The sequence below is a fragment of the Notolepis coatsorum genome, assembly GCF_963971535.1.
Source record: "Notolepis coatsorum genome assembly, chromosome: 6".
In the NCBI taxonomy this organism is placed as follows: Eukaryota; Metazoa; Chordata; class Actinopteri; order Aulopiformes; family Paralepididae; genus Notolepis; species Notolepis coatsorum.
The window spans coordinates 149,343,296-149,365,963 of record NC_140170.1 but is presented as its reverse complement, the minus strand read 5'-3'; the positions used below and the strand labels follow the sequence as shown (position 1 = coordinate 149,365,963).

Below are 22,668 nucleotides of genomic sequence, written 5' to 3'. Positions count from 1 at the left end.
ACCGCTCAACATGTATGAACAAGTCCTAGTTCCGCGTAGGAATCTGGCTACCGCACCACTAATGGAATGGGACTATTTGTTCATAGTGCGTATATATACTGCGCTACTAAAGTAGGACTTCCTTTTCAGTCCAGTTTCTTACCCTCCAATAGAGTCACAGACGTAAAGCCTCCCCGCGACGCCACGTGTGGGAGTAAGGCCAAGTTCGGCTTACCATCGGTATTGAGACATCGTGTATATTAATATTTGAATAGTCATATTTGGCACTATATCGTCGAGTTGGACGTAGTCTATTAAGCTAATAATAGTCTGTTAATATATAGTGCTTCGTACGGTGAGAATACTACCGTAGTCAGTACCCCATCGTTTCGGGCAGAGAACTGGCTGCTTATCCAGGGTGGTTGACCCCACGTGAAGCTGCACCCGAGGAGCCCCAGAGCCGACGAGCGAGTGGACCTGTATACCGGATTATTCTACCGACGACAGCCCGCCTTCCCAGGCACGGATTATGCTTTGTATACGTTGATTATTCCATGGATAAAGACCCCCGACACTGCCGTGTGTTGGAACCCCCCCCCCTGGAGAGGACGCAAGGTGAGGAGACGCTCTGCAAGACGAGGTCGCTTCACGTCTCTCCTCCGTGGACCGGAGGACGCCGGCCCACAAAGAGTCCACCTGCTTTCATCTGTGGTCCAAGGATCGCCGGCGCATTGAACGGCACTACAGTGGGTTCACCTGGGATACCCTTGGCCGGATGAGGCAGCCGGATTCTACCCCCCCCCTTCCTACTCCTGTCGGCTTACAAGCGACCGGATTAACCCCCCCTAGTGTATCCAGTATATAATCATTAAAGTATCATTGCTGTTCTTCCTTAACTATTCCAGGTCGTATATGTACCACCTGCGCCTTCAGAGATTGGACATTCTCTATTGATATACCGACGAATACTCTTGCCATAAAAGTGCATACTAATTCCCATTCATAAATGTGATTGATTTGATTAAGTGCTTGCTCTACACACCATCGCTGTGTAGAAATAAAGACCTATTTCTAATTCGTACATTTGTGTTGGATCCGTTTCATCTACGTGACAGTGTTCATCATAATATATTTATGCCGTGTACTGGGTGGCCGAATATTAAGTACAAAGGTAGTGGTAGTAAGTATCATATCTAGTAATACAGTCAGGGAATTGTACCCCTCAGTTACATAGCCGTAGGAGGGAGAGTTTAATCCATCCGGTTTTCCTGATCTCTGTTCATAAGCATTGTGAGAAGAAAAAAAAGGTTTGGTATGAAATACATCATTCAAACTGTTATGATGCAAAATATGGGACAAGTGTTCAGGATAACCTCTAGGTGAGCAGCTACATTATCACTGTGAAAACAAGCACCATAGCACACTTTATTATTTCCACCCGGCGGATGCCGGGGGGGGGGGGGGGGGGGGTCATGTAATCGGTCCAGTGTGTCTGTCCGCAGTGAATCTCGCAAACTGCTATAGTTGTTCCACAGTGGACCTATTGCAGTTGCTATAAGTATACATTTCCATCATTGTACATTGAAACGAGCTCTGCCCCCTTTCATATCTCAGAAACCATTTGTTGTAGAGACGTATGGGATGTGTCAATGAACTCAGTACAGAGTACTACTACTTTCATTGGTCTAGGTTAACCATGCTTAAGTGTGTAATAGTGTGATAGATAGTGTAATAGTGGGTAATACTGTAATAGTGCTTGACTGTGTACCAGTGTGTAATAGTGTGCTAGTGTAATAGTGTGTAACAATGTAATAGTGTGCTAGTGTAATATGAATAGTATGGGGAGATCTGCTTTCATTGGTATATGTTTGCCCCGCCCCCTACAGTTGCCCCTGCCTTATGTGCTAGTGACTTGTCAACAGTTGGGCTTTTTGTTGTTGTTGTGCAGACTGTGGATGATCTTTGTGTATGCTGTTTGAGTGTGTTTGGATACCGGTAATTATAATTAATGGTAAAAGATGGTGTCTGCTTACTGTTTACTCTGAGATACAATAGATGCTGCTGTTTGGTGGAGATTTGCACTCTACTGAGAGTTCAGGCTGGATGATACAGAGTATTCTTGTCGTAGTAAACTAACTAATTATGACTTTTATGTTATTTTCCTTGTGTTCATGTCAAGTCAGTATTTTCCATGTGTCAACTCCGGAGTGCTTCAACAGTACCATGTTGTACCCTGAATTACCATTTAATACCATGTACTACCGTACCATACAGTACCATATAATACCCTGTAGTACCATTTATAACCATGTAGCATTGTACCATACAGTACCATGGAATACCGTGTAGTAACATGTTGTACTCTGAAGTACCATTTAATACCATGTACTACTGTACCATACAATACCTTGTAATACCCTGTAGTACCATGTAATACATTGTAATACCCTTTAATATCATGTGATACATTGTAATACCCTGTAGTACCATGTACAATAATACCCTGTATTACATTGTAATACCCTGTAGTACCATGTAATACCCTGTAATACCCCATACTACCATGTAGTCCCTGTAGCACTGTATGCTCTATCACCATCTCACACATTAATGTTCTATTTGGTCAAATTTAACTAGAAACGTTTAAATAAAACACTTAAAATTCAATGAAAGTGGTGATAATAAATGAATTGTTCAGATGTGTGGTGGAGGAATTCATGAAGTTTCAGGATATTAGATGTTGAGCTGAAGGTTAAGGGAACGTATGAAAACTCACAAGGGTACATCTCTCTATTAGACTGACTTTGACTCTTTGACTGATGTTGATAGAAATCTACTGAACAGGCAACAAGATGTCTGAGTCAGACAAGCTCAAGCAATTGGAGACTTTCAATGTGAATGTTTTTATTGGAGTATTACGGTCATCTCACAGAGATGGTTTGCATAATAATACAATAGTATCAAGCTCCTAAACAACATAGTAATAACTTACTAAATCAACGTTATAGCAAAGTAACTATGTAAACAAACAAACTATTTAAGACATTCTCATCACAAAAGATAAAATGAAACAATTGGATGGAAACGTTTTAAATGATGATCTCATGCTAGTAGCACTACTGTCTGCTATAAGAGTCTACTGGCGCTTTATGGTAATTGAGTAACATAGCAAAATATCCCCACTTAGGAGGTATATTATAATACTGTCACAAAGAGGTTTAAGAAATGACATGTTCACCATAATGATTCTGCAAGTTGTCATAGTAACATACATAAAGCGTTAGACACTGTCAATACAATCTTTTAAATTAATATCACAAGAAAAACGTTAACACAATTCCATATGCAATATAGAAAAAAGGAAAGGAAATATCTCTTTAATTCCAGCACGTATATGTCATCAAGATACAACATGAGGCTATTTCTTAAATAAATAAAAGAAAAGGTACGTGTCTTTAAAGTTTTATTAAAGAGAATCTTTGCTAGCGGAGAAAGCAAACTCTTAGGTAACTGTGAATTCTCTGTTATCTTTAACCTTTATTTTTACCAGGTAGTCACTTGAGATCAAAGATCTCTTTTTCGAGCAAGACCTGGCCAAATGGTTATGATCTCGCTTTGTACAGTATGACATGTTATGACACGTCATGTGAGCGCAGTAAATAATCCAGAATGCTTCTAACCACGTTGCTTCTAATTGCTGAGCTGTTTATAACTGCAAAATGACATAAGAAAGAAATGTAACAACTTCTACGTGACAATTTAGATTGAAATTTAATCTACAGATAAATACTTTGAATACAAGTTTTAAATGCATCTGTGAAAATACAACTTCAAATTAACTCTTCTTAACACACTTGCAAATTCAAATACAAACAGGGCTACAAATATGGTCTTGGCCAAGGAGCTGAACAATAAAAATCTTGACTACCCAAAGAAATACAATTTTGAATACATGATACATACATGAATCATTTTCAATATGCATGCCTAACGCCTACGTTAAACACTCTCTAGATCCATCCTTAGAGTCATGAATGTTCAGCAAAGCAGAAAGTCCACTGCGATAATGTGGCACTTCTCTCCAGAGTTTGAATCGTTATAACACTGTGGCTTTTACTCTTGGCCTTAACATGTCAACTTTTTGGGAAATTTGCTTATTTGCCATGCATCTACCCTGTAGTTAGACAAGCAGATACATACCCTTTTATTCTCTGTGCATGCATTAGGCTTAGGGAACAGCCGCTGAGTATATCTGCTTAGAAAACAAAAATGTAAAAAAGATTATAATAATTCTCCATGCGGTAAATACACAGGTCACAACATGTTTACAGGAATGTTTTGGAGTTGTATTTTGACTGTTGGGAACTAGGCTACACTGCCACACCTACTTCCAGTGAATGACGCTAAGCTAGGCTAACAGTGTGGCTGTTCCCTAAGCCTAATGCATGCACAGATAAGAAAAGGGTATCTGCTTGTCTAACTCCAGGGTAGATGGCAAATAAGCAAATTTCCCCAAAAGTTGGCGTGTTCCTTTAACGCTACTTACACAATGTATGTCAGTCAATTTCAGGTCAGCTTCATCAACTCTGTGGTGCTTTAGGGTCATAGCCTAAGAACATGAACATGCCCACTTGATCTGGGCCACTTGATTAACCAATTAGATTATGGATCCAAACTCCTAAAATACGATGATAATGAAACCCTATCCTTTTACCAAGCCTCAGTACGAGACCAGAAGCGTATTGGCGCTCTCTCCTAGCCTGCTTCGCTCTCACTACTTCCACTACCTTTAAGGAGTAGGGCAGGACACAAGAGACTTTTATTCTTATCCTACTCTTCTAACCGGTGCCTCAGCTTAAAGGGAAAATCCACCCTGAAATGGAATTCACATACGTTATACGATATTGTACAGCTCAGTTTTGATTTGTGAATATGAAGTCTTTCCTTAACACTTTGTTCGCCAGGCTTATGTACATCATTATACCATCCTCTGCCAGCTCTATTTGTCTATGGAGAAGTTCCCCTTCTTTGCAGGGCTATAACTTTTTAAATTGTAGTGCTAAATTTACATTACTATGGCCCATTCAACGTCAATTATCTATCGTTCAGGACGTAGGAACGTTATACTTTTTCATTCACATATTCATACTAAAATACGGTCTAAAGTATAAATATGTTTTTATCGTTTTCTGCAGCATTCTCCAGAACGTGATTTATAGCCCTAAATGCATTATATTGATGATCAAATACAGTTTGATAGCGATCTGCGCAAGATAAAAAATGTCAAATGGACGTGCTTCTAGAAGTTACTACTTATCATCTGATGTTGACCGGATGGGGGGGGGGTCGTTTATAATTCCGTGGCCAACATTAGATGATTCATCTAGTGTGGGTGATATGATCATTAAAGCAGTTTGTATCGAACACGGTAAAAAAAAACTGAAACTCACCACAGCTTCCTCGTAGCGTTGGCCGATGAGCGTGGAGCAAAAATATTCCTATTATGGGATGTTGAAATATGCGATCCATCTCCAGGTTGTATAATAGTATATACGTCCAAATCATGTTGTTTATCGAGTTATTGGTAACTGATCACTATCCATTGTGTCGCGCTCGAGTCCCGGCACCTATAGCGAGTGATCGGACCGAATTTGGATGAGCACCAGTTTCCGTTTCCGGTTTCCGGTTTGGGCGATCCGCCGATCCGCCACCAGATGGCGCTCTTGAACCGTTGGAGAGTTGAGAGGGGATCAACAGTAGATCTCAAGTCTCCGGGGGAGAAATATGATTGCGATCACAGATTTTTGAAATATTGATCTCAATGACGTGTTACGGCGTCATTGGCAGAATTAGCATGGCGGGAATGACGAGTTTAGGCGTCCTTGGCAGAGAAAGTGTTAAAGGAGACCATGTGGTGACGGTGATGTCATCGAGAGACAGATCCTGGAGCTGTAGCCATGGTGACTTCACTGGGATATGGGTAAATTTTCTCATTCAGAGCTGTACACATTTAAATACAACAACAATTTGGGTGCAAAAGCTCAAACTAAAATGATGGAAGTCCACAAAGTTAGTCAATGGACTGACTCCAAAAATGGTCACTTGATGACATCACAAATTCCTCAAGGCACCGATTTCCATCTTAAGGAAACAACTGTTGTTGATGTTTATATATGTTGACTATCACATATGACTGGAATAGCACAATGTGTATTCTGTTTTAGGGTGGATTTCTCCTTCACATTAATATTCACATTATCATTGTACTTACAGGGACAGGGCATAGCGAATCCATAGTGCCTGTGGGTTATTTCTAGGGATGTCCGATATTATCGGCCTACCGATATTATCGGCCGATATCGGCATTAAAATGTGATATCGGAAAATATCGGTATCGGTTTTCAAAAAATAAATAAAAAAGATGTTTTATTTTTTTTATTTCTATAACCTTTATTTACCCAGGCAAGCAAGTAAGAACAAATTCTGATTTTATTTATTGTCAAAAGTATGCATAATGTTGTGTTAATTCCACAACAAGAGATATGTAATGTTAATTACCTGAAATTATTCCATTTTTGGGGGGGGGGGGGGGGGGGGACCCTGCATATATCGGTATCAGTTGATATCGGTATCGGAAATTAAGAGTTGGACAATATCGGTATATCGGTATCGGTAAAAAAGCCAATATCGAGCATCCCTAGTTATTTCTAATTAACTACAGCACCTGTTCTTGTTTTGAGAATAAATGGATGCAAAAAGATTCCCTCTCTTCAATTACAAGTAACATACTGTAACTAATATTTTAGGCATGGACAACATATATGACTAAATAACATTCTGATACAGTAAGCCAACCATTTTGCAAATCTATGGATATTCTTTACAAAATGGTTGACAAATTAATGGAAGAATGAAGCTGTGAATGTAATGCAGACTTTCTAAGGAAATGTACTGTAGCGTTGCTGTTGAACGCTCTTAGATCAGTGATTCTCAACTGGTTTTGCATTCAGACCTTCATTTGACTTAATTTAGCCGTGAATGAGACAGACTTTAACCTGTTAACACTTTGATTGCCTAAGGCTAAATTCATGATATACCATAGGTTGCCAGCTCTATTTGTCTATGTAGAAGTTCCCCTTCTTTGCAGGGCTATAACTTTTTTAATTCTATTGCTAAATTGCCATTATTAGGGCCCATTCAATGTCCTATATGTATTGTTCAGGGTGTATGAACGTTAAACTTTTTCATTCACATATTCATACTAAAATATGATCTAAAGTATAAGTATGTTTTCATCTCTTTCTGCAGCTTTCTCCAGAACGTGATTTATAGCCCCAAATGCATTATATTGATGATCAAATACAGTTTGATAGCAATCGGCGCGATATAAAAAATTCCAACTGGACGGACTTCTGGAAGTTACTACACGTAATCTGATGTTGACCGGATGGCCGAGGGGGCGTTTATAATTCCGTGGGAAGCGTTATACCATTCATCTAATGTGGGTCAAATGTTCATCATAGCAGTTAGTATCGTACACATTGAAAAATAATGCTGAATCTTACCGTATCTTCCTCGCGCCGTTGGGCAATGAGCGTGGAACAGACATTTTCCTATTATGGGATATAGAAATATCCGGTCCATTTCCAGGTTGTATAATAATATATACGTCCAAATCATGTTGTTTTTTCGAGTTATTTGCAGCGATCGATGTTCACTGTGTGAAGACTGAGTCTCTCTAACACTAGCGAGTGCCCGGACCCCATATGGAGTGAGTCCTACCGGGTTAAAGGTAACATCCGTTTTTTCGATCTGCCGATCGGCCACCAGATGGCGGTCTTGAACCGCTAGAGGATTGAGAGGAGATCACACTTGTGTCTCAGGGCCTCGGAAAGGAAATATGATTCCGATCACAGATTTTTGAAATATTGATATCAAAGACGAGTTACGGCGTCTTCGGCAACTTGAGCATGGCGGGGAAGGACGCCTAAAAGCGTCTTCCGGCAGTTAAAGTGTTAAGCTGTAGCCCTGTTTTCAGAATTTTCGCCCTAAAGGTACATGCCTAAGTAAATGGAAGATTGCTCCACTTCTACAAGGTCAATTTGCATGTTCCTGGGCCCTCATTTATCAACAATGCGTAGAAAGTGTTCTATTTCCGTTCCTACGCCCGGAATTTAGAATATGTGTACACACAGAAAAATCTGGATTTATCAAACATGCGTACACAGGTCCTACGCACACTCTGTGTTGATAAATACCATTTGTTCTACGCTCCGCGCTTGTGCACGATTTTAAGTATTTGCATATAGAACCGCCCGTAAATTTACCATACGGTAATGAAACACCCCCATGAAATGTGGAAAAGTGGACTAAGCCGAGCGAACGCGTGTTATGGGAGAAATACGCGACAGGCTGACAGACGTGTACACGGTGATGTCGGATATATGATATCTATTAACTTCCTAAAGACCATTGCTGCCTGGGCAGCACAAACACTAATAAAGACCGTTAACAACTGTTTGCGTTGGTGTCATTAACACTTTAATCGCCGGAGACTCCGAAACTCGTCTTTCCCCGCCATGCTCATTCTGCCGAAGACGCCGTAACACGTCTTTGATATCAATATTTCAAAAATGAAATCATATTTCTCCCCCTGAGATATACTGCTGAGCTCCACTCAACTCTCTAGCGGTTCAAGAGCGCCATCTGGTGGCCGATCGGGGGATCGCCCAGGGGAGAAACAGGATGTAGAAGCTGGTGCTCATTTCAATTCGGTCCGATCACTCGCTATAGGTCCCGGGACTCGAGCTCGACACAATACATAGCGATCCGTTGCCAATAACTCGATAAACAACATGATTTGGACGTATACTATTATACAACCTGGAAATGGATCGGGTATTTCTCCATCCCATAATAGAAACAATTCTGTTCTACGCTCATCTGCCAACAGCGCGAGGAAGCTACGGTGAGTTTCAGCGTTATTTTCTAATGTCCTCTATACTAACTGCTCTAATGATCATATCACCCACACTAGATTAATGATATAACGTTGCCCACGGAATTATAAACGACCCCCCGCCCATCCGGTCAACATCAGATCATACGTAGTAACTTCTAGAACTACAGTTGACATTTTTTATCTGGCACCGATCGCTATCAAACTGTATTTGATCATCAATATAATGCATTTAGGGCTATAAATCAAGTTCTGGAGAAAGCTGCAGAAAACGATAAAAACATACTTATACTTTAGACCGTATTTTAGTATGAATATGTGAATGAAAAAGTATAATATACATTGAATGGGCCATAATAATGTCAATTTAGCAATACAATTTAAAAAGTTATAGCCCTGCAAAGAAGGGGAACTTCTCCATAGACAAATAGAGCTGGCTAGGGATGGTAAATTATGAATTTAACCATGGCGATCAAAGTGTTAATAACCATGCTGGAATATGAATGCCCTTTTTCGTTTCGTTCGATTAATACCCAGGGATTAAACTTCTCCGTCAATTTGATTCCAAATCGCGACGGATTTTCCGTAAATTTTCTACCTGCATGGTTTAATATGATTTGTAGAGGCATACAATCTATTTTGATGTCGGTATTAAATAATTATGATAATTTAGGACCTGCTCAGAGGCAGCATGGCACAGACATGTCACACGGAGCCCCGCGAAGCCTGCATACAGTAAACCTGATCGTTAATATAACTGTTGTCCTTGTATCTTTACGCTTATGAAAACATTTAATAATATTTATAGGCTATAGGCCCTCGTTTGGCCATAATAGCCTATTCTCAAATGGCTAAATCTCCTTGCTGACGGACCCATGTATAGCCTATATCATATTCCTATATGTCTCCAAGGAATCGTGGGGCTCGGGGAAGAAAGGGAACCCCTGCTATAGCCTATCCTTTATAATGTTATATGCTATTTTATTTACAGTAGTCTATTTATGATTTGTTTCCATAGCCGGTCTCAGTTATAATAATAATAATAATTTAGGACCTGCTCCGAGGTCATCAATTGGCACACATGCGATGCATGCATGCAATTCGTATCTGCGATTAACCCATCCCGTCGTCCTTCCCCCCCAAGGGCAGCCGGGAGCAGACAGGCGTCAACGTGAGCCGCGCCAGGGGACCAATCCAAGTGCTCCTGTCCGTCTTCGTCAAGGACGCCACAGCGTTAGCGATCTTGTTGTTGTGCATGTTTTTCCATTGGGTTTATCTTATCGGGGGGGAAACCCTTGCGAGCATGGGGAGAACATGCAAACTCCACACAGAAAGGCCTGGGAGATACCCCACCTGGGTAACTGGCATCATGGAAACCTGGTCCCCAAGCGGGAATCGAACCCTGGACCTTCTTGCTGTGAGGCGACAGTGTTAACCACTACACCACCGTGCCGCAGTTATGCTGTGGCTGAGATGGGTCGGGATTAATGAAGCTGATAGGAGACTGCTTCTCGGCTATATGAATTAAAGCCACGATTGAAAATAATGTACTTCCTTCTTGACAATAGCATATACTATAACAATAATACGAGAGCATACAAGAACAATGAATCTCAGCCTACGCCATGCCATGTATGAATTGTATTGAATTCCATCATCATATTTATGTTGTGTCTGTCCACTATGTTTGTTACTTCGTTATTTTTCCCCACTATGTAAAGCGACCGTGGGTCTCTTGAAAGGCGCTATATAAAATGAAGCTATTATTATTATTATTATTATTATTATTATTATTATTATTATTATTATTATTATTATTATTATTATTATTATTATTATTATTATTATTATTATTATTATTATTATTATTATTATTATTATTATTATCACGTCTGTGCGGGAGCTCACAAATAGACTGTTAGTCTCAGTGAAGTTTCAACGGAAGTCATCTATTCTAACCAACAAATTGAAGTAGAAAGCATTTCGTTGTGACCAATCTTATTTGGAAACATGACACACAAAATAATAGTATTTCGCTTTTTATTTTAAACAATATTTAATCGCGTTTGGAGGTGGGTGTTCTGCGTCTGCCCCCCCCATGCCAAACAAGCAGGCCAACCTCTTGTTCGCGCGTGAGCCCGTTATAATTACACTACTGTCGCTATTTTACAATTAATTATAATGAATTATGGGTCATACGTACCGAACACGTCAGTCAAACTAATGCACAAAAGCTTATTTCCGCGTTGCAGTATTCATATTCTACCGCTGGGCGCCAGGTACGCATGGTCTGAGCTACGCACAAAGTCAAGCACGCGTTCAAATTGATAAGTCCCACACTTTGCTTAGAAATGATCGTACGCACATGTGGGCCCTCATGAGGACGATTGAAGCTATTTGTTGCCTGTCGATTGCCCTTTCAGGTGACAAAATCCGTTCATCGGTTCTCAAGTTACATGCCGATATGTGAGGCGTGCGCCAAAGTACACATTACCACCCCTGACTCCCGGGGCTCTAGCTCCGTCAATCATTTGGCGATCTCGAAGATCTTTGGACAGGGTTGTAGCCAATGAGTGTGGCTTTACAATGATAGCCCATGATATGATAATTGGGGATCTAATACGGTCTCTATTGATCGATTTATGATACAGCTTAACCTTAAAGGTGCTAGATAACAAATCAGCCACTAGATGTTGCACTAAGCACCAGCATGTAATTTATCCAATGCATGTGGGGAAATTGGAAGTAGGGAAGGGGTACATGCCTGCAAAATGTAAAAAAAAAAAAAAAAAGTATGATAAATTCATCAATCTAAATTATTTTTGGGGAAAAGCAATACTTTTATTACGCATTTCTTTTTTTTACCATTTACCTTTCTAAAAGCTCAAAAAGAAATGTTCTTTTTTCTTTTTCTTTGCTATGTTATCTATAGCACATTTAATTCAATGTCTGTGAATTTGATATCCCTGAATTTGCAACCCATAATCTATTAAATAACAAGCTATCATATTTCTTTACAAGTCAAATCAACTGAGAAAGCATATCTCAAGACAAATCATTACAAGTCCTGTCATATACATATGACTTGGGTTTATGAAAACATTTAAAAGAAAAATGTTTTATGTTTTATTTATAAATTTTTAACGATTAAAAGACCACAAAACACATCCACCCAGACGACATGGCCCTCTTAGACTTGATGTAAAATATCTGTAAGTATTTTGCGTAACGGTTGAGATTTATATATTTTTTGTCTGTGACATTCTTAGCGGTCACGTTATGCCCAGAAGGAACGTGATTTTGGTAAGAGCAGGCAAAAATAGGCAAGGAGAGATGACTTCCAAGAGCTCCACTGCCCTGTGTTCCGGTTCACCTCATTCAAATATGAATAGGCTTCAAACAAATTCAACGGGCATACAACAGCGACCCTATCAGCTTCGGTTCTGACTGTGACCCATTTTGAGCTGTAAGCCCACCAGTTGAGAACCGCTGCTCTAGATAGCCAGTTCATTCCACAATCCGGACACGTAAAAGCGACTCATATAAAATTGTTTGATTACCAACCACACACAGTGCCAGATTCATTACATATTTAATACTGAGTATATTGCTCTAATAGCCCGAGCTGGACATGTAAAGGCAATACGAGCTATAAAATAAACACGGAAAGTATAAAAAACAGAAGACAACACGTCTTGCTTGGACTTGGATGGGCGTGTCCTTCTGAATTAAGACCTGCAAAAGAAAGAGAAGTGTATTATACAAAATGTAATACAAACAAAATACAGTACACCTGCACCAACACAACTGTGTAATATCTTTCCCTCTCTGTGGTACAGCTGCACCCTGGAAGTGTTGCAAACTGAATGCATTGTGGAACTCATTGGTAAGAGGCAGTTAAAGCTGCAATGTGCAGAGATGTTCCCGCCTAAAGTTATACACTCCTTGTTGTAATGTGGGAATTGTGACATATGTAATGTTGGAAAGGTGATTATGTTTGTTTAGCAATAATCAGTCAGTGTATGGATTTTAATAAGATAAGATATTCCTGAGGGGGAGGGGAGGTACAGGTATGGGCAGGGGAATAGTAGAAAGACATAAATATAGGCAATACAATTTGATCTGAATATAAAAATATGATAAAAATAAACAATATATACTATATTATACATTACATTTACAATACATATTGGCAATAAACCTTATATTGGTGTGTTGTGATTCTGGTCTTCCCATGTACTCCCTGCAGTCCTCTCACATACCCCCAGAGAGAAACAGAGTAAAGTATGGATCTCTTACTGGACATCTTTGGTATCCTGATGGGGCCACTGCTGCCGCCATCCCCTCCGTCGCTCAGCGCTGTGATTTGGATGAGGTAGTCTTCCCCTGAGGGGGCCTGGAGCTCCACGCTGGTCCTGTTGGTCTCCACCACGCTGGTCTTACCATGCCAGCTCTGACCATAAACAACCTGGAGAGAGAGAGAGCGAGAGAGAGAGAGAGAGAGAGAGAGAGAGAGAGAGAGAGAGAGAGAGAGAGAGAGAGAGAGAGAGAGAGAGAGAGAGAGAGAGAGAGAGAGAGAGACAAGGGTCTTAGGGCAGACATCTCATTCTACAGTGATGACATTGATACAGTTCTGGGGATACACAAGCCCTGAGGTGTTCAGGGAGAGGCAATGGGCTTATCTTTTATTTATAAATTTATTTTCACCACTATCTGTTATATATATACTGTATATATGGAACACCCTACCTATGGATATTAGGGAGGCTAGATATTTAAGAAATAAGCTAAAAACGTACCTCTTTACCTTAGCATTGAATACGCTCTGCTGCTTGTGATTGTACTGTAGATGTTTCCTGCCGTGTGAACTTTGTAATGAAACTCAAATATTAAGTACTGCTCTGGCCTTTCTTATTATATTGTGCCTAAAAATAAAATACAACTTTAAGTAGATGTACATATTGCTGTTGTTCTATAAAGTAATTCAGAACTGTAATTGTTCTATAATGTACCTTAGAACGGTGGAAAAGGCAGAGTATATGAGAAAGGCCTATGGCTCTAAACATCTAAATGTCTATATTATGTGTTTCAGTGATAATCAAACCGTAAACAAAGAGGCCTATTAAGATGTTAGATCCTAATATGAAAAACAATGTTATTTAATGTTCTATGCCTTACCTTGACTGTCTATTTTGCTGCTATCTATTTGCTGAAAATGTTCTGCAATTTTTTTGCTAATTTATTGTGTTTTTCTACTGCTGTGAAGCACTTTGAGCTGCCATTCTTGTATGAAAGGTGCTATACAAATACAGTTTATTATTCTTATTCTTACTATTCTTCTTCTTCTTCTTCTTATATATAATTACACATTCAAACAACCCCACCCACTCAGCACCTAAATGCACCTTCATTTAAACACATTTACGTTTTTGTTTCCTTGTGCCGTGTTACTTTGCCCAATATCAGGCCAAAAAGAGAGAGGCCATGGAATATGTACAAACCAGAAGCAGGCATCCCTCTCTCTCTACAGGGAGCCCTCAACCGGTAAATGTGTTATTAGACTGGGGTACCTGGGACCAACCTTATCACATGGATGTCTGTGGTCTACTGGCTATTGATTTGGAGGTCCATAATATGAAAAAGTGTTGGAAACCTCTGCCCTTTGTCACATGAAAAAACATGCTGTCCCTGACAGCAGTGTCTGCAACAAAAGACTGCTATTACAGTTTGACTATACTTTTATACAGTGCCTTTCCAGACGGTATGACTGAAATGTGAGATGCACTGCCCCGCTGCCTACAACTACCTTATACTGTAATCATAACTACCTACCTCAACATATAGTCTACCCTTTTAACACTGTATAATAGCCATGTACAATAACAATTTTTTTTTTTTTTTTTAATGGAAGATTTTAAATGGCCCCGATTTCACTATGGCGTTACTACCGTATGTAAGCAGAACATTTCGTGGGGACGGGGGGGGGCATTGGCTGGGGATTTGTCTATTTAAATGGATAGTTCTCATATTTGGAACCCTATTTGCTACACAAGCTGACTGAGGGAAACTGAAATCTACTTGTGTGTGCACTGTGGTGTAGATTTCAGTTGTCTTCGGTCAGCTTGTACAGACAGGAGCTTGACCCCATTGACTTTGAATTAGTTTGTCTCTAGCTAGCCAGAGCTAGGGTGAGGAACAACATGAATGTGCTGAGAAAAAATGGACTCTATCAATCAACAACATCATTGGTAAGTAGCAAATAGGCGCTAGGTATCCAAAAAATCTGAACTATCCCTTTAAGCTATTGCAATAGCTAGTTTCAAAAGAAAATCAAAGGTTCAGGACAGTAGCTTAATACCTTCTATAAACATGATAATCCAATGCGTTTCATAGATACAGCTCCTTCATATTCACAAATATGATCAGAAATGTTCAAGCTCCAGCCCCTGTTGCAACAATTGATAAAGATGAGGCTTAGATATTACGTATGAATTGATTTGACAATCTCTATAGCTGAAATGAAGAAACTTTGTTTATGATTTGGTCATTTACAATGGTCATTTTGATCATTTGGAGCGGTGGAGGTAGAGCAGTCGTAATCTGAACATTCCCGGTTCGATTCCAGCTCCTCCCTGCAGTGTGTCAAAGTGTCCTTGAGAAAGACACTTAACCCCTACTGCTCCAGATGAGCAGGATGGACCCTCGCATGGTTGCCTCCACCATTGGTGTGTGAATGTGTGAATGAATGGGTGAATGTGAGGCATAAATTGTAAAGCGCTTTGGATAAAAGTGCTATATCAATGCAGTCCATTTACTATTTAATTTCAATACACTTCCTGTTGTTTTCAATGAGATTGACTGACGGCAATACACAACCTGTTTACATAGTGATGTCATAGTAGAAACATGAGAATTGACTACAGCCTCTTTGATGAATGATGCAACCACTCTGGTTTCCAAGAACGACGCGGATTGAGCAATCTCTGAAATCCACTTCTACATTCAGAACGTGAGCACCTCTTATCGCTCCCTGCGTCGATTGAAATGCGTGAGCTCGCGTATCGTTCCATGACTCTCAGACGAATATAATAAACAGTGTGGTGTGTAAACAATAGCGTTTATTTTTCACATAGATATGCAGTGGAGGATGAAACAGGACTTCTCGTCGTGCCGCCTGGGTCCGTTCTCGCTGTGGTCTCGATGCTTTTCATTTTATCACCACGAACAGATCTTTTTAATTTTGAAAGGGGTGGACAGGGCCGATCCATAATGTGACACCCGAGTGCTGCGGTCTATATTTCAGTGCAATGAGAGAGACATTTATCGAGATGACAGCTGCTAATGCTGTGTTTGTTTCCCCCAGTTTCCTATATTCTGCCGTCACTCTCGACAACCTCACCTTGTATCCCGTCACTTCGGATTCATTCTGCATCGCCTTGACGTGCTTCCAATTCAGAAAGATCTTGGAGTTGTCAAGTTCCACTCGATATTCACCGGAGGCTGACTCGGTGCTGAAAGACATGTAATTGAATAGCCAACAGGTTAATTACGAATGGATCGCAATTAATTCAGTCAGTTGCTGAAATTATCCAGCTATCTTAGTAATCACTCTTGAATTAATCACCCTGTGACTGTGTTGTAGGAGAACGTGTTTTTGCGGAGATCGGTTGTGTTTTTTTTAAGTTGAATTACTACCTTACATGTATAGAATAGAATAGAATAGAATAGAATAGAAATACTTTAATCATCCCAAGGGAAATTTGACACTACAAATCGCTCACATTAAACATTTAGACAGAACAAAGTCACAAATAATAGAATAACAAAACAAATTGCCTAAGAATAAGAATAGAATAAAATATACAGTAAAAATATACAGAAGTCTACAGAAGTCAACAGTAATATTGAACAGTGTTGTTTTAAGGCGAGACACTGCAGGTGAATAGTCAAATATACTTTTTTTGTTGATTTTGAGATTTTGTTATATTTTGCTTCCTAAACATGTCTTCTATGAAACTAGTGACAATAAAACGTCAATAACACACATTTAGTTGTTTATTTTACATCATTTTGCCTTATTGCATCCATAAATGTGCACATATTTAATGGGGAAGTGCCTCATTTGCATATATAAACATAAATTTCAGAAAACTTGCAATATATTTTTTCTTAGTTTATATGTACATAACAAATTGGGAAAGTTTCATAGTGATATCTATTCAAATATGTTTTGCCTATTAGGGGGTACTACACTGTACTACAACTGTTTGTAGCCTGTGTGTAGTTCTGTTCAGTTCAATAACATCATTATTATTATTATTCAGTTATCAGGCATGTGTTTAGGTTGTCTATTACTAATGGTTTGATTAGGTATTGTGTTTGTAAATATCTGTTTAAAAAAAAAGTATGGCATTTTACAATACAGAACTTTGAAGGCGTTTTCCCAAAAATGAGTTTTAAGAGTTTTTCCTCATACTCTGAGCCAGAAATCTCCACTTCAGTAGCACGCACATACACCAAACCTTCCAGTTATATTCATATCTATGTTCTGAAGTATTTACAGAAGGGTTTGTTGATATCGCATTCAATACCCTGATTTATATCACATTTTATTCCTAAAAAACATGGCGAAATATGGAATTTTACCATAAAAATGGACTGGATGGAGTATTTTCTGATTTATGGAGTGATAAAAAGAGATATCCAAAATCCCCTCTGTAATAACCTTTGGCTCTAATATGTCAACAAAATGAAACTATAATTTTGAAAATGGCTTTATCCAATGTTCAGATTTCTGTCCTGGAATTATATGCAAATTAGTGCATATTTAAGTAGATCATGCCTCATTTGCATGTTTAAACATACAATTTCAGAAAACTTGTAATACAAAAAAGTCTTGTCTTAATATAAGTAATCAACTGGGGAAGTTTCATTGTGATATCTATTAGTAAATTTTTTTACCCTATTCACCTGCAGTGTCTCCCCTTAAAAGTAAAAGTCCAGGAAGATGGTAACTGTCACCCTGTCAGTGATGCAGTGAGGCACATTTATGCATTGTAATGTCTGATGTATGTCTGAATGATTGGATGAATTAATTAATGAATATACATACATACAACGTCAACCTCCAGTACAAAGATATCACAGCTACATACAACCTCAACCTCCAGTACAAAGATATCACAACTACATACAAACACAACCTCCAGTACAAATATATCACAACTACATACAAACACAACCTTGTACAAAGATATCACAGCTACATATAAACACAATCTCCAGTACAGAGATATCAAAGCCAAATATATCACAGCTACATACAAACACAACCATCAGTATGGAGATACCAGAGCTACATACAAACACAACCTCCAGTACAAAGATATCACAGCTACATACAAACACAACCATCAGTATGGAGATACCAGAGCTACATACAAACACAATCATCAGTACAAAGATATCACAGCTACATACAGTACAAACACAACTTCCAGTACAAGTAGTGAGGTGAGGGGCCCTGAGTGACAGGAGGATACATAGAGTCCCATATTAGGTTATATTAGGTCACACTGTCACTTGGGCAAAATTCTCTATAACTCTCCCAACTAGGGATATCTGGTACGGTTGATGGTACAATTATTGTCTGAGGAAATATCATGGTTCTTTCTAAAAAAGTTTTTTAAGAAAAAAATATTAGATATAAAGAAATTAATAAGAAATATCCCCTTTGAATAAAATAGTCAAAGGCTGCAGGACCTCTTTTTCTGCATCAGGATTGTTGAAGATAATTAGCTAATCCATGTCCAAAAGAGTAGAACACGCACGCACAGCACACACACACACACACACACACACACACACACACACACACACACACACACACACACACACACACACACACACACACACACACAACACACACACACACACACACACACACACACACACACACACACACACACAACACACACACACACACAGAGGGAGAACATGGCTTATAGCAGACTTAATCATTTTAGAATATTAAAAAAATAACAAAAGTTACTTAAATATTTATTATCATCAGCTATCTAGTTTGTTTTTATAGTGTAACGTTTGGCTACTTAACGATCTTTTATAAATGGTGGTTAAATAGGATTATACGAACGTCAGCGAGAGAGAGAGAGAGAGAGAGAGAGAGAGAGGAGAGAGAGAGAGAGAGAGAGAGAGAAGTGAGGAGAGAGAGAGAGAGAGAGAGAGAGAGAGAGAGAGAGAGAGAGAGAGAGAGAGAGAGAGAGAGAGAGAGACAGGGACAGAGACGGGTGGTGAGTGTCAGCCCCTCCCACTCCTCCTCACTTGGAGCTGAGAATAGGAGAGAGAGAGGTGGGGTTCGGTGGTGAGTGAGTGTCAGCCCCTCCCACTCCTCCTCACTTGGAGCTGAGAGAGAGAGGTGGTGAGAGTGTCAGCCCCTCCCACTCCTGGAGCTGAGAATAGGATCCCCACAAAATTGTGACTTGGATGAAAAGGAAAGTGCACAAGAACAAGGACACTGTGAGCTGCTCCAGGGGAGTCTTAACTGTTTCGGGCTCAGCTTAGTACGGCTGGGATGTCAGTTCCCTCTGCCATTTTCACAGCATGCCTTCCAACTGCTTCAGGTGAGAGTGGCAAGCACACACACACACACGCGCGCGCACGCACACACACACACACACACACACACACACACACACACACAACACACACACACACACACACACACACACACACACACACACACACACACACACACACACACACACACATACACACACACACACACACACACACACACACACACACACACACACACACACACACACACACACACACACACACACACACACACACACACACACACACACCACACACACACACACACACACACACACACACCCACACACACACACACACACACACACACACACACACACATAGGGGCCGATTAGGACAATACTATTGAGATGCTCTCACACTCACTACTGAAATGCTCTCACGCATACTACTGAAGCGCTCTTATATTCACTACTGAAACGCTCTTATATTCACTACTGAAACGCTGTTACATTCACTATTGAAACGCTCTCACACTCACTACTGAAATGCTCTCACGTATACTACTGAAACGATCAACAGATGCACAATGATCAGGATGTTCTCGATCCTTGTTTCAGGCCATTTACTTCCAAGGGTTTAGTTTCCTTGACAGGGGATCCAAAAGATCAGTGTACAGTTCAGATCTTACGAGATACTGGAGCCTCACAATCCTTTATCCTCTCTGATGTACTACCTCTGTCTGAGAAATCTTCCTGTGGTTCTAGTGTCCTAGTTCAAGGTATTGAGATGGGTTTCGTGCCAGCCCCGTTACACTGTATTCATGTACAATCTGATTTGGTCACTGGTTTCTTTAAAATAGGGGTGAGACCTTCCTTGCCAGTTAAAGGCATTTCCTTTATCATGGGAAATGATTTAGCTGGAGGACAGGTGAACGCTGTGCTGGAAGTGTTGGATCACCCAGACACAGATTCTCTTGCCTGATGACTTGTCACAGAACTTCCCTGAAGTTTTTTCTGCAAGTGTTGTCACTCGGGCTCAATTGAAAAAGAGAGGTGATGAAATTAATTTGTCTGACTCTGTTTTTGCTTCAGCCTTTGTCAGGGAGGAGTTGCTGGCTCCAACTTCTGATACCGCTGACAAACCACCGACTCATAGTAAGGTACCCCCACAGACAACTGTAACTAGTTCCGACGCATTGAAGTTACCCGTTACTCGTGAAATGCTAATTACCTGCCCAGAAGGCTGACCCTTCTCTTGCAAAATGTTTCTCTTTCTCTTGAAACAGAACAGAGGAGAGAGTTGCATTCTTATTTTGTGGATGAAGGAGTTTTGATGCGTACATGGAGGTCCCATGGTACTAGACTGGCAGAGCATGCACAATCGGAGATGGGGCTACCAGATCAGGTACCAGACTGGAGCACTGTTTATCAGATTGTTGTCCCTGCAGTTTATCGTCAGCATGTACTGTTCTTGGCCCATGACCACCCTTGGTCTGGACACTTGGGAGTCACTAAAACATACAACAGAATACTTCAACATTTCTTTTGGCCCGGTTTGAAGTCCGATGTAGCACAGTACTGTCGTACCTGTAGTATTTGTCAGATCACCGGAAAGCCAAACCAGGTAATTCCACCTGCTCCCCTCTGTCCTATACCAGCGGTCGGTGAACCATTTGAACATGTCATAGTTGACTGTGTTGGTCCGTTGCCAAGGACCAAAGCCGGCAATCAGTTTTTGTTGACAATAATGTGTACACGCCACCCGTTTCCCTGAGGCTATCCCTCTTCGCAGAATTACAGCGCCTGTAATAATTAAGGCTTTGACGAAGTTCTTCTCCACGTTTGGACTGCCTAAGGTAGTACAAACGGACCAAGGCACCAACTTCCTGTCTAGGTTATTTGAGCAAGTGTTACAGTCCCTGGGTATCCGACATATAGTGTCCAGTGCCTACCACCCTGAAACTCAGGGGGCTCTAGAACGTTGGCATCAGACCTTAAAGTCCATGCTGCGTAAATATTGCTTAGACACAGAGAAAGATTGGGATGAGGGTGTCCCCCTTGTTCTATTTGCTGCGCGAGAGACCATACAGGAGTCTCTTGGTTTCAGTCCTGCTGAGCTCATTTTTGGGCACACTGTTAGAGGGCCTCTGAAAGTTCTTAAAGAACGGTTCATGTCAAAGGGTGCCAGCACACCCACTAATGTTCTAGATTTTGTTAGCCAGTTTCGAGAGCGACTGCATCAGGCGTGCTCTCTCGCAAAAGAAGCGCTCTCTTCTTCCCAGAGAACTATGAAACGGCGCTATGACGAGAAAGCTGTTTCTCGATCTTTCCAGCCAGGTGATAAGGTTCTAGTCCTGTTACCTATCCTTGGTTCTGCTCTTTCCGCTCGTTTTTCCGGACCGTATGCAATAGACAAGAAGATAAGTGATACAGACTATGTGGTTCGCACCCCTGATCGTAAACGTCACTCTCGTGTTTGCCACATCAATATGCTTAAACCATATTTTTCCAGAGATAGTGTGCAGGTGAAGACCTCAGACCAGACAGCCGGACTGGCCGTCTCTGCTGTTGCCTCAACTCCAATAGTTCCGGACTCTCCTGACGTTAGTGGTGAGGATGTAGATGGCTTGGAGTTGCGCAATGCAGCCCATCAGGGTGCTAGATTGTCCAACACTGAGATGTTATTGAACCTGCCCACTCACTTAGCACTCTTACCTGAGGAGCAGCGAGAGGACATCACAAATTTGATTCAGGCCTACATGGCTCTGTTTGGTGATGTTCCCTCCTGTACTTCTGTATTGGCCCATGATATTAAAGTTAACAATGCTGTGCCTATCAAGCAACATGCATACCGTGTTAACATCACCAAGAGGGCCATGATGCAACAGGAGGTTGACTATTTGTTAAAACATGGTTTAGCCAAGCCAAGTTGCAGTCCCTGGAGTTCACCTTGCTTGTTAGCTCCCAAATCGGATGGAACTCCTAGATTTTGTACTGATTTCCGAAAGGTAAATGCTGTCACCGTGCCTGATTCCTTCCCACTGCCCCGCATGGAAGATTGTATTGACAACCTTGGATCTGCCACCTATGTTAGCAAACTAGATTTGTTAAAGGGTTACTGGCAGGTCCCTTTGACCCCCCGTGCCTCGGAAA

The 22,668-nt window shown here is 40.6% G+C and overlaps 1 protein-coding gene across 1 annotated transcript in view; it reads right to left on the bottom strand.

Annotated features, from left to right (window-relative positions):
- The window catches only part of cntn6 (contactin 6), a gene marked incomplete at both ends in the record, with an annotated part of 180,525 nt that overhangs the window by 33,734 nt on the left and 124,123 nt on the right, over window positions 1–22,668 (bottom strand). Inside the window, 3 exon segments of the mRNA XM_084315769.1 lie at window positions 13,238–13,406; window positions 16,338–16,411; window positions 16,414–16,449. Of these exon segments, the coding sequence (XP_084171895.1) occupies window positions 13,238–13,406; window positions 16,338–16,411; window positions 16,414–16,449 (279 nt within the window).